Raw genomic sequence first — 12,686 nt, forward strand, 5'->3', positions numbered from 1 at the left:
TGTCTATGATCCCATGGTCAAGCTGACGACGCCAAGCTCCAGCTGGTGAGCCCTTGCTCAAGCTGGTGACCTTGGAGTGTCGGACCTGGGTCCTCAGCATCCCAGATCAATGCTCTATCCCCTGCGCCACCACCTGGTCAGGCTGAAACCAGGTTTTCTAATGAAAAATATAAGACTTTGAAAAGTAAACACCGGTATGATCTCGGTATGATCTAAAAAGCTCTTACTAGGACCTAGGTGTAAGGCAGTGCCTTCCAGGACACAAATGAGAGCTGTTGGACAGTACTGCAAACAGAAGACTGGGAAAACAGCTCTCAGTCCTGACTCCTCGGCAGAAGCCTCCCACAGACTACAGATGCTGGAGAGGGGAAGAGGTGCCAAGTTCCCTGCCCGCAAGCAGCACACTAAAGAAAAAGTAAGGAGGAACCTGGCCAGGGTGTTGTCAGCTGCCCGGCTGGCACCTCTGCCCTAACAGGCAGCTCCTATCACTCTCAGATACACTTGCCCCAGGAAGCTTCTTGAGATCAAATCACCAGCCCAATTCAGACTGCTTCCAGGTGGAGTTGTCTGAGACCAGGTGCTTAGCTGCCTGAGATCCCTACCCTTGAGACTGCCCTCTCCCAGCACCTTGTGACTCCACTGTCCATTCTAGTCTGTATTTGGCCTTCACCCTACCTGACCTCTACAGGAGGCTCCCCAAACCATGCCTGCTTGGCTCTTTTTTGTCTCTCCCAGGAGCCACTTTGGCCAGGCTTCTGCCTTCTCATCATGTTCTGCCTACTCTCAGCTGATTCCAGACCTCCTCAACTGGTCCTGGTCTCACTCCCAAGCCTCACAAAGGCACTTTTACCTGCATGCCTGCCAGGATGGGCTGCACCCTTGTGCTGCTTGCTGGGCCCAGGACCAGCAACGTAGGCATCATCTGAGACATGCAGGCTCTCCAGCCACACCCAGACACACTGAGCTCAAATCTGTATTTTAACAAAACGCCCAGGCAATCTGGGTACATGGTCAAGTGCAAGAAGCTCTGGTATGCACAAGGCTGGGCACAGAGATGTCCAATAAAGGACTACACCATTATTATTTACCACTATTCACTTCCCCCCACCCTCACTAAACTGACTCTGCTCCCTCCTCTCCCCACTTATACTACATGATAAAGACATAACTGTCAACCTGAACCTCAACAATGAAAAACCTCAGCTGTTCACAACCACTACCAGCCCTGACATTCCTGAAGGATCAGAGTCCTGTTATCTGGACTTTAGAAGCACATCATAGGCCTTCCTTGGTTCCACTGTACCTACCTGAGCTATCCCTACCACAGCTAAACCCTGTTTACGTGTGTTTCCCCAGTAGTTCTGTGACCAGGGCTGTGTGAGTCCTCTCTAGTTCCCAACAGGGTCTGTCTGACCCAAGCTCCAAAAGTTAGTGTTTATCAAACAAATGAAGTAACAAGCAAATGGTGGGGAAATAAGACCCTGTAAGTGTGGCAGATGGTGGGAACAAAAACTGAATGCAAATTAGGCAGTATGTCTTCTTGACTTTATAACATTGTTTCAGGAATAAAAGTAAGTTGGTGGGGAAAATGTGATATGGCATACAGGGAAATATGGGAGGAGTTTTGATGAAAACATTTCTACTTTCTTCCCTCCAATACATAACCCACAAACTTTCTATAAGGAGCCTAATAGGTCCAAGGTCATCTCATGGGTCAGTGACCAAGCTGGGTGAAGTTTAAACCCAGCTTTTTACAAGGAACTAAAAAGTTATAAAGTGGATGGGGAAAGATAGGATGACTAAAGAGGAGCCAAGTGCCTGGGAGGGGCAGAAATGTCACAGAGGGAGGGGCACAGTGGGAGGGGTATAGTGGAAAGCTAGAAGGTAGGCTTCAAAGTTGGGTTTGAGCTCTGGACCTCCTGGCCCTCTTTGTGGAGAGTTCAATTCATGCTTTTCACACAGGGCCTGGGAGAGCATCTGGGGGCAGGAAAAGTGCAGCTGGGCCAGGAATAGCCCAGGGAGCTTTCCAGCTATAGAAATATAGCTGGAATATAGTTCTAAGATTTCCAGCTATAGGCAAACTCAACCACAACACCCATACTGCAAACAGTTCTAGGCGAGGTTTAAGTGGAACGGCCAAAGTTCAAATGGCACCAGCTTCTCGTTGCTCTAACAGCTCTTTCTGACCAACTACAGGGTCTTGCTCCTGAGCTCCTGCAGCACCCAGCACTGTGTCTGGCACATTGGACAGGTTCAACAAATATTTAATGATAACTGCTTTCAGTTGAGAGGAAGCAGCTGGAAGCCCCCTGCCTTCGTCTGGGGGAAGCCCAGCCCCCATACCTGTCTTGCAGTGTGCAGAAGTATATTTATGAATTATTAATATTAATAAGTGAAGTTATGTAAACTCCTGATGGTTGCCCTGGCCAGTTGACTCAGCAGTAGAGCGTCGGCCTGGCGTGGAGTCCCGGGTTGATTCCTGGCCAGGGCACACAGGAGAAGTGCCCATCTGCTTCTCCACTCCCCCCCCCTTCCTCTCTGTCTCTCTCTTCCCCTCCCGCAGCCGAGGCTCCATTGGAGCAAAGATGGCCCGGGCGCTGGGGATGGCTCTGTGGCCTCTGCCTCAGGCGCTAGAATGACTCTGGATGCAACAGAGCCAGAGCGACGCCCCAGAGGGGCAGAACATCGCCCCCTGGTGGGCATGCCGGGTGGATCCCGGTCGGGCACATGCGGGAGTCTGTCTGACTGCCTCCCCGTTTCCAGCTTCGGAAAAATGAAAAAAAAAACAAAAAAAAAAACTCCTGATGGTCAAAGACCACTTACAGAGAAACTGAAGCATGGGAAAGGGGAACCATGTGTCACACTCAAGACCTCAAACTCTGCTTCCCAGTCCCTTACCCAAACCATGCATACACATGTCATTGCAAGAGCTCCTCCTGTCTTTCAAGGTGCAGCTGGAAAAATCCAGGACCATTTTTCTTTATCCCTTATCAGCCCCTCAAAATCCTAACACTACTGGAATGGGGATAACTCTCTTTCAAACCTGATAGGTCATTCATTCATTCAGTGACTTTATTGAGGTCTGCTCTGTGCCAAGAACCATTCAGAGGCTAGGAACATATCAACCAACAAAACATAGGGCCCTGCCCTTTGGAACTTATAATGGGAGGAGATGACAATAAACAACACAGTGAACTCATAAATAACACAGCTGTTAGGAAATCATGTGTGCTATGAGAAAAAGAGAAAAAGCACAGGGTGGGAAGATCAGGAAGGTCAGGGTGGGATGGGGGTTACAGTTTTGAACGGGGTGACAGGAAGCCCTCACCAAGAAAGTGAAGCTGAAGCAGACATGAGAGGGGGAGAGAGTGAGCATCCAGGGAAGAAAATTCTAGCTGAGGGAACAGCCAGGGCAAAGGCTGGTGTGTTTCAGAAACAGCAAGAAAATAGGGCTTGCCAGACAGTCATCCATTTATTTGTTATTCATGTGTTCATTCATTCGTTCATTCATTGTATAACAAGCATTTACTGTGCCTCTCTTTGCCAAGCACTGAGTGGTTAAAACATATAAAGCAGGATCCTTACATTCAAGGAGCTTATAATGTTGGGGGACAAGGATGAGTCAAAATGACCTTACAAGACTCAGGCAGATCCTGACCAGGCAGTGGTGTAAGTGGATAGAGCATTGGCCTGGGACACTGAGGACCCAGGTTTGAAACCCCAAGGTTGCCAGATTGAGCACAGGCTCACCAGCTTGAGTGTGAGATCATAGACATGACCCCGTGGTTGCTGGCTTGAGCCCAAAGGTCACTGGCATAAAGCCCAAGGTCGCTGGCTTGAGCAAGGAGTTGCTAGCCTGGCTGGAGCCCCCTAGTCAAGGCACATATAGAAAGCAATTAATGAATAACTAAGGTGCCACAACTATGAATTGATACTTCTCATCTCTCTCCCTCCCTCTCTCTCTCTCTCAAAAAATAAAATAAGACTCAGGCAGAGCTCAGGGCCCTCACCAGCTTGGAGGTGTTAAATTTTGATGGTGCTGACAAGGCTGGCTCACTTGTTTTTCCTCGCTAAAAAAAGAAGACTTCCGCCCTGGCCGGTTGGCTCAGCGGTAGAGCGTCGGCCTAGCGTGCGGAGGACCCGGGTTCGATTCCCGGCCAGGGCACACAGGAGAAGTGCCCATTTGCTTCTCCACCCCTCCGCCGCGCCTTCCTCTCTGTCTCTCTCTTCCCCTCCCGCAGCCAAGGCTCCATTGGAGCAAAAATGGCCCGGGCGCTGGGGATGGCTCTGTGGCCTCTGCCTCAGGCGCTAGAGTGGCTCTGGTCGCAACATGGCGACGCCCAGGATGGGCAGAGCATCGCCCCCTGGTGGGCAGAGCATCGCCCCATGGTGGGCGTGCCGGGTGGATCCCGGTCGGGCGCATGCGGGAGTCTGTCTGACTGTCTCTCCCTGTTTCCAGCTTCTGAAAAATGCAAAAAAAAAAAAAAAAAAAAGAAGACTTCCAAACCCCAGATTTAAAAATCTCATAGTTAAGGGTATATATACTCCAGTGCTTGCCATGTAGTAGATGGCCTCAGATTAAAATGGTAGATGCCAGATGGAAACATCTGGAAGAGGCCAGACTAAGGGGTGGAGGGTGATGAGGGAGGAACAGCATGGCAGTGATTTAAAACTGGAAACTGGGAAGTAACAGTGTGAAGCCCAGAGTGTGTTCACTGGGGTTACCATGCTATCACACCCACACTTTCAGGGCTTTGTGCTGCACTGGGCAGACAGACTCTGCATTTCCATGGAATTATCAACACCCCTTCTGTTAAGGAGGAAAGCCGGCACCTGGAGAGTTCCACCCCGTAGAGCGTGGGCCTGAGAGACGCTAGCTCTGTTTTCCCACCTTCATGAAGAGGCCTTTCTTAAAAAAAAAAACAAGAATCCAAAGATGGCTGGGAGAAGACTCGGGAGCTCCCACCTGTGAGAGCTCAGCCCTACTGATCAGGGGCTGGGAAGCCTGGCCAAGCATATCCATCCTGGCTGGATCCAGAGCTGGACTGAATGATGCCAACATGATTGTTGGCTGGGTCACCAGCAAGAGTCCCAAAGACCACAGTCGTGGTCAGGAGCAAACTGCCCTGGTTCCTGACCAAGGACACAGGAGAGGTCCTCAGGGTCCAGAGGCTGCAGGGTGGGTGTGGAGCACAGAGCCTCACAACCATTGTGCCCCAGCCCTGGGTACCTGGGAGAAACAGGTTCCGGGGTCTGTACCCCAAAGCTCCAGGGAGGCGATGCCCTCACCACAACCATCTGCATCCCTCCAGTCCTCCTGCAGTCTCCATTGGGACTTTTTTATTCAAGTTCTCCTTAGCTCTGGTGCCGAGATTCAGTCTATCAAACTGGAAAAGACGGGGTACCGACCCTCACAGTAACTTGAGCATCTTTTCAGACCAAACCTGGCCGGCCAGCTCCTCCCTATCCCATCCTGGCCCTAAGTGGCCCGGGAAGCTTAGCCAACAGAAGCCCTATCTAGTAAACAAGCAAAGTCTAAACAAAGGAGTTTAGAATGAGCTCCTCACCTCCATTCTTTCACAAAGAGCTTCCTTTTCTGCCTCCTCATTCCTTGTGGCCTACCAGGGTTTTGCTCCATAATTGGCTTGTTTACTGCCACTCTGAGGGCTTAGAGTAGCAGAGGTGGGAGGAAAGTTTGTTGGAAGATGGAAAGGGGTGTGTGCCCTGGGCTTTGAGACTGGTGAGTAAACTTTCCAAGTGCCTCACTGATGAGCTGAGAACAGGTCAAGAATCCATGTGAGAAAAAAAACACAGGGGATGCAAGGCCCGCTGAAGGTTCCAGCAGACCACAGGAGGGAAGCTTATGTTTGACGCCTGGGAAAGGCAGAACAATAACCAAAACATAATCTGCTTGTTTCTGCTGAAGAGTCAAAAGCATTACTTGGCATTGTTCTGCACTCCCAACTGGCTTCTGTGGGCTAGATGCTCCAGTGATGTCACTCCCCTGCTCACAAACCTTCCATAGCTCCCAGCTCCTAGCAAACCTACCATCCTGATCTTCAGGCTGTTCTCCAGGCCCCAAATGCCTCAGCCTCTCGCCCAATGACCATTCATCAGCAGAGCCTATACCCACCTGAACAGGACCACCTGGTAGGCCATAGTACATCCTTTTCCCCCCACTTGGGTTCTCTGTTCCACCTCAAGTACCAAGAGACACCATCTTTTAAGGCTCTTCTCAAACATTCCCTTCCCTGTGAAGGTTTTCCCAGTTCTCCAGCCCCTTCCCCACCACACCCCAGTCAGACTTGCGTGCTACCCAATCTAATCTCTGCGCCCTGGTGCTGGCCTCCTTTAAGGCATCTGCTTTCTTCTGTTCTGCTTCTATAGCTCCCTGAGGTCCTGCTCCATCCTCCCAGTGGACAAACGTCTTACTCAGCTTTAATTCACCAAAAGCAAAGAACAGGACCTGGCTGACAGCAGATGTTTAAGAACTGTTTGGCCCTGGCCAGGTTATGTGGGTTTGCTCCCCAGTCAGGGCACATATAAGAATCAACCAATGATGGCATGAATGGCTGGAGTAAGATGCATGTTTCTCTCCCTCCCTCTCTCTTCCTCTCTCTCTAAAAATCAGTAAGTAAAAAGATTTTTTAAAAAGAACAGTTTTTGCTACCTCAAATACCATTCACCTCAGAAGCCCAGAAAGTGATGGGCAAAGGGACAGAGTCCCACAAAAGGAACATAGGATTAACAGATGCAAAACAGGCCACCGAGGTGAGACTCAAGTTAGCGGGGATAGCAGCTCAAGCCTTACCTTTCTTGAACTCCTCCAGCATCGCATCCAGCTTAGTATCATGAAAGACAAAGTGCACAGGGTGGTTGTAGAAGCGGGTGATAGTCTTGAGAGGGGTGCAGTCATCGGGGTCCACGAAGGCCAAGTCCTTGACATAGAGAATGTCTACAATATTGGACTGCTCATCTTCAAACACAGGGATGCGGGTATAGCCGCTCTCCATAATCTCGGACATCGTATTAAAGTCCAGGATGGCATCACTGCGGATCATGAAGCAGTCGTGGAGCTGGGTCATGATGTCCTCCACGGTTTTGGTCCGTAGTTCCAGGGCTCCTTGGATCATATTTAGTTCCTCTTTCACGAGGTCGTTATAGGGTTCAGTCACCTTCAACATCTCCATTAGCTTCTCCCGATTGTAAACGGTGCGAATCTCCTGGCCCAGAAAAAAGTCCAGCAGCTTGCTGATGGGGAAGCTGAGGGGAAAGGTGAGCAGCATAAAGAATTTGGTAAGAATGATCGTGTTGGCACCCACAGCCAGCCCGTGCCGGGAGCACAATGCCTGAGGTAAGATCTCCCCAAAGATAACAATGCCGATGGTAGAGGAAGCCACGGCCATGAGTCCGGATCCGATGAGGTTGTCCAGAAGGATAGTGAGGGAGGTGTTGACCAGTACGTTTCCCAGGAGCAGAGAGCATAGCAAGTAGTTGCCCTTGCGCCGGATGGGCTCGATCTTGCGAGCATAGCGCCTCTCCTTCTCGGTGCCACAGTTCTGGACGATGCGCAGCTCCATGGGGTCCAGGGCCATCAGCCCCAGGTTGAGGCCAGAGAAGATGCCCGACAGCACTAACAGCACCAAAATGAGGAGTATGTGCAGCCAGAGGGGCAGAAATCTCCCCGCCTCCTCCGCCATGAAGAGCAGCGAGTCTTTATCGGTCCACCTCTGCCAGGGCCCGTCCACTCCCGCCCTAGTGCACAGCGCGTACAGCTTCATGTTCTCGCTCCTCCGGAGGAACTTGGTGAGCACCACCAGCATCCCAGACGTGTTCCCGCGGCTCACGTTGACCAGCTGATGGACGACCAGGTCCTTGGTGAGATCGGGGCAGTCGGTGGAGTTGTGGAGGGCCTCGGAATTGTCTACCTCGGTGAAGGAGATCAGGCTGCTGGAGATGGAGCCAAGCCTGTGGCCATACAGCCTCAGGTTCACCGTGCTACCCTCAGACACAAAGATGATGCCATCCGGGTTTATCCCACACGATTTGTTGCAGCTCGACAGCCGCATGCCAAGGATCACGCTCCGCTGGGGGTCTCCCTGGCCCCGGGCCCCCTGCGCCCACAGCAGCAACGGCAGCACCAGCGCCATCTGGAGGAGGCGCCCTCGGACCCGCCCGCCGCTCGGGCGCCCGCCCACGCCTGCCGGCGCCATGTTGCTCCGGCTCGGCCGCCGCCGCTCCTCGCGCACCGCCGCGCGGCCCGCTTGCTCCACCGATCCTGCCACTCCGCCGCCGCCGAGCCAACTGCCCCGGCCGCAGGCCTGACGTCAAGTCAGCGCCCAGCCAGCTCCGCCACCGGGCCACGCCCCTTATTTGCATGTGAGGCCCCGCCCCCGGGCGCGCCGCTCCTGCGCCACTGCCGCTCGAGCTGGAGCGCGGGAGCCGCCTGCAGGCACCGCCCCGCTTTTACGACCCGCCTTCACACGCCCTTTTTATGTCCCGCGGGCCCCGCCCACCTCCGTCCTGCCCATTACGTTCAACCTGCGTCCGCGCGGGACCCGCCGCCTCCTCTCAGACTTGCTATCATGGTCGCATGTTCCTCTTCGGCAGCCTGTCAGGGCTTGGTGTCTGCTCTGTCCGCCTCCCCTGACCGTTCCCCAAAGGTCTGCAGCTCTTGGCGGGGTTTTTTCTGAAGGAACCCCAGAAGCAGCAACGCACTGTGCTATGCCGAGAAAAAAATAAAAGGAGAACCTGAGGACTTAAGCCTGAGAGAAGCTGTCAAGTCCACGGCATTGCAGCCTGCCCCTGGGAGACTGTTCTGGCCTCCGCACTCCTGGGGTTTTGTTGACCTTATCCTAAGGCCAGCAGTAGTTTCCCCCAGCCCTAGCCTGAGGCTTCCTTCGGCCAGTGGCTGCTCAGGGTGGAGGGCAAGTCGGGAACTAAGGCTATAGGCTGTACCCGCAGGTGAAGGACCAGCGTTTGGCCTGGGCTTATTTCATGTCATTTGCATTTATAACACAAGTATCGAGCACGTATTATATGTAGCAGGCATTCATTCTAGGCTCTGACAACATAGCGTGAATAAGCCAAAGATCCTGTCCACTGGAGTTTACAGTTAGCGTAGAACACAGGCAATAAACAAGGAACCATATACACCTGCATAACATTCTTACCGAAGAGATGATGTCATTACTTCTGTATTACAGATGAAGAATTTGTGTCTAGGCACAAATCTGGGTTCTTGCAAATTGTCATAGCAGGCTTGTGTAACTTTGTTAAGGCAAACTGGAGTGTCTCTCAGCCCCAGTTTCTACATCTGCGAAATGAGAGTAAAATGATAATGCAGAACCACTGCACTAAGCTGTGGGAACACCTGGCCTAGGACTGAACACCACAGGACATCTCTGTGAAGGTTCCTTGGCTGTGTGGTTGCTGTTGCCTGCCCTTCCAGGACCAAACAAACCCCTAACCCCAAATTGGAGTGTTGGCTGGCCACCTGAGGCAGCTGCGTGTGGAAACTAGAGCTGAAAGGTGGGCATCAAGCCTAGCCCTAACCCTAAAGGACTGCTTCCTGGATAGCCCTGCCTTGTTGTCAGTTGGCAACTATGAACTGAACGCCAAGCACTCAGGGTGAGTAGGGAAGAGAGCGGCTTCTACCCTATTTTGTAGAAGGAGACAAACTTCCTTATAACTACAGAGATGCACTAAGGAGAGGATCAGGAGCTAATTTGACCACTGGATCTCAGGGCAAATTTTTACCTAGCTCTGGAGAAACAGAATTCACTTTCCTCTGTGTCTGTCTGCACAAACCCTTGTGTTATTTTTATTTTGGTATACTGCCTGCCAATAAAATCAACAATCAAAACCAGCCTGAAAGATTCTAAACAATTATACAGGGCTATGGGAGAAAGTTTGGTGGTAGAGGCCTGATTCAGTTAATCACTGTTAACAGGGGTAGTGGGTCTGCATACTAGGCAAACCTAAAGCAGTCCCTTGCAGATAGGTGCCTCACTTTATATTCCACAGTGAGTACCAGGTTTTCAGGGAACAGGAGCCTCGGGATGGGCACTAGCCAAGAGAGAACAAAAGCAGAAAGCAGAACCTTTGATCCACTGTTCATTCCATCTCCCCCAGCAAGGAGGAGCCACCTGCATGGGCTGCCTCAGAGCAAGCCCAGCTCTCAGGCAGGCTTCCACCCACCCCCTCATCTCTTTGAACTGGCTTTAGGACCAGTGCTCTCTCCCAGGCACTTTCTTATTCTATTATCGGCCAATTGGCTATTTTTATTTTGCCCTTTTCAGACTGTCTGTACTCAGAAATTCTGTACATATGCACTAAATCCAGTGACAGAAGCCAACAAAGGGAAGGAAAAAATAAGCTTCTGAGATACTTGAGTGTTGAGGATCTGGTAGGATAAATCAGTCTTTGCTAAAGTCCATTAAAATACACTCATGCATGATTATATTCATACCTGTGATTAGTGAATAGGGCAGAACCAATGAAGTAAAGAAATGAATTTTTTTGCCCTCCCAGGGCCTTCGATCTAGCAGAGGACACAATACTCCTTTGGTCAAAGATAAATACAGCCCTGGCCGGATAGGTCGGTTGGTTGGAGCATCGTCCCATAATGCCAAGTTTGTAAGTTTGCTCCCTACTCAGAACACATACAGGAGCAGATCAAAAGTTCTCTCTTGCTCTCTCTCCCTATCTCTCTCTAAAATTTAAAAAAAAATAATAATAATGCACCTGACCAGGCAGTGGCACAGTGGATAGAGCGTCAGACAGGGACGCGGAGGCCCCAGGTTCAAGACCCCGAGGTTACCAGCTTGAGCACGGGCTCATCTGATTTAAGCAAGTCTCACCAGCTTGGGCCCAAAGTCACTGGCTCGAGCAAGGGGTCACTCGGTCTGCTGTAGCTCCTCATTCAAGGCATATATGAGAAAGCAATCAATGAACAACTAAGGTGCCACAACAAAGAATAGATGTTTCTCATCTCTCTCCTTTCCTGTCTGTCTGTCCCTATCAGTCCCTCTCTCTGTCACAAAATGAAATAAAACAAAGTTTTTAAAAAGTGCAGTATAAAACAAAGTATCACAGAGGTTTTGGAGGCCCAGACTAGAGTTCAGATACTTTTACTTACTGATACTGGTTAGGTCATTTAAGCTTTCTGTACCTGAAGAATTGAAAAACCTCCCCACAGAATGGTAGAGACAACAGGAAGAGGGAGGTCTATTAATAGGAAGAGTCAGAAAGCTTGGAGCCTGACCAGGTGGTGGTGCAGTGGATAAAGCGTCGGACTGGGATGTGGAGGACCCAGGTTCGAGACCCAGAGGTCGCCAACTTGAGCGGGGCTCATCTGGTTTGAGCAAAGCTCACCAGTTTGGACACAAACTCGCTAGCTTGAGCAAGGGGTTACTCGGTCTGCTGTAGCCCCACAGTCAAGGCACATATGAGAAAGCAATCAATGAACAACTAAGGTGCCACAACTAAGAACTGATGCTTCTCATCTATCTCCCTTCCTGTCTGTCTGTCCCTATCTATTCCTCTCTCTGACTCTCTCTCTGTCTCTGTAAAAAAATAAATAAATAAAATAAAAATAAAAATAAAAAAAAAAGCTTGGAAACATGTGTGGCTCCTCTAAACCCTGCTGTGAAAGTGGCAGAACATATTTAGCAAGTGAGAAGCCTCTCTTCTCTTGGGACAACCTGTTTCTCTGCCTCCTGGTACAGGTCTTTACTCACCTGAGTTTCCTCCATTTGCGAGTAAGAAGTTTGAGGGTCTTTCTCAGATGGGTTTTGATACCTGACCCGAGTGTTTCCAAGCACTCCTATCATGAAATCCTTGGATCTGACAGGTTATCTTTGGGTTTAGACCCCATGGCAGCAGGTCTATATCTTTGTGGTTGAGCCTCCTTCTCTCCAGTCCTGTGTGGGCAGCCTTAAAGGTCCATTGCCCCTTCTTGTACCTGGTGTCCTGACATTGAAGTTTCCATGGTGAATGGGTTCTAGCTTAGTACCTGGGATCTCCTGCCCCACTACTCGGGATAGGGTCCTTCCAGCCTGGATTCTTCTCCCTCTTCAACCTCTGGGTCTCCAAGATGCTGTTGGCAGAGAAGTTGCTTGTCTGCTGTTGGAACTCAGAGCCTAGGCAGAGTCTCCATGGGAAGCTGCAGGTCCTGGGTCCCAGAGCTCGGATGAAAACAATGGGGCACCTTCTCAGGGGAGGTACAGGCCACTGTCACTACACACAGTGGCCTATTCATCAGTCTTTCATAATCTACAATGAACCTGAGCATTTGCACAACACATACAAACCTTTAAATTGTCTTAGAGGGAAGGGACAGTCATCCCTCGACAGAACAAGCACGGGGTCAGCTGTAGTAATGCCAACTCTGGTCATCCCAGCAAGTGGGGACATGAGGACCCAGTGGCACATTTCTTCCTGTAGTAGGCACTTCACTGAGTCCGAAGAGGGGGTGAAAACATTCAGTCAGCAGATCTAGGCACATAAAAGGATGCCAGAGCAGCAAGGGAAGTGTTTGTATTAACTGGGCAAACTTCAAGACTTCTGTGGCCATAGGACAAGTTGTTCTCCTTTGGGACAGGACCATGAGAGGCAGGATGTCCCACTGTGGGTGTTCAGTCATAGCTCTGGAGGCACACTGGGGGTTTGGCTTTGTCATAGAT

At 50.8% G+C, this 12,686-nt stretch overlaps 2 protein-coding genes across 3 annotated transcripts in view; both read right to left on the reverse strand.

Moving 5' to 3' along the window:
• Window positions 1-8,355, reverse strand: part of CNNM4 (cyclin and CBS domain divalent metal cation transport mediator 4) — a 57,427-nt gene extending 49,072 nt beyond the window's left edge. The window contains exon 1 of one of the 2 annotated variants that reach the window (XM_066377639.1): window positions 6,812-8,355. In XM_066377639.1, coding sequence (XP_066233736.1) covers window positions 6,812-8,213 — 1,402 coding nt within the window. In that variant the 5' untranslated portion in view covers window positions 8,214-8,355. The remainder of the gene's footprint in view (window positions 1-6,811) is intronic. The other variant, XM_066377640.1, reaches the window with a different exon arrangement.
• The window catches only part of FER1L5 (fer-1 like family member 5), a 283,372-nt gene that overhangs the window by 154,703 nt on the left and 115,983 nt on the right, over window positions 1-12,686 (reverse strand). The window lies entirely within an intron of this gene.

This window comes from Saccopteryx leptura, chromosome 3 (genome assembly GCF_036850995.1).
Source record: "Saccopteryx leptura isolate mSacLep1 chromosome 3, mSacLep1_pri_phased_curated, whole genome shotgun sequence".
Lineage (NCBI taxonomy): Eukaryota > Metazoa > Chordata > Mammalia > Chiroptera > Emballonuridae > Saccopteryx > Saccopteryx leptura.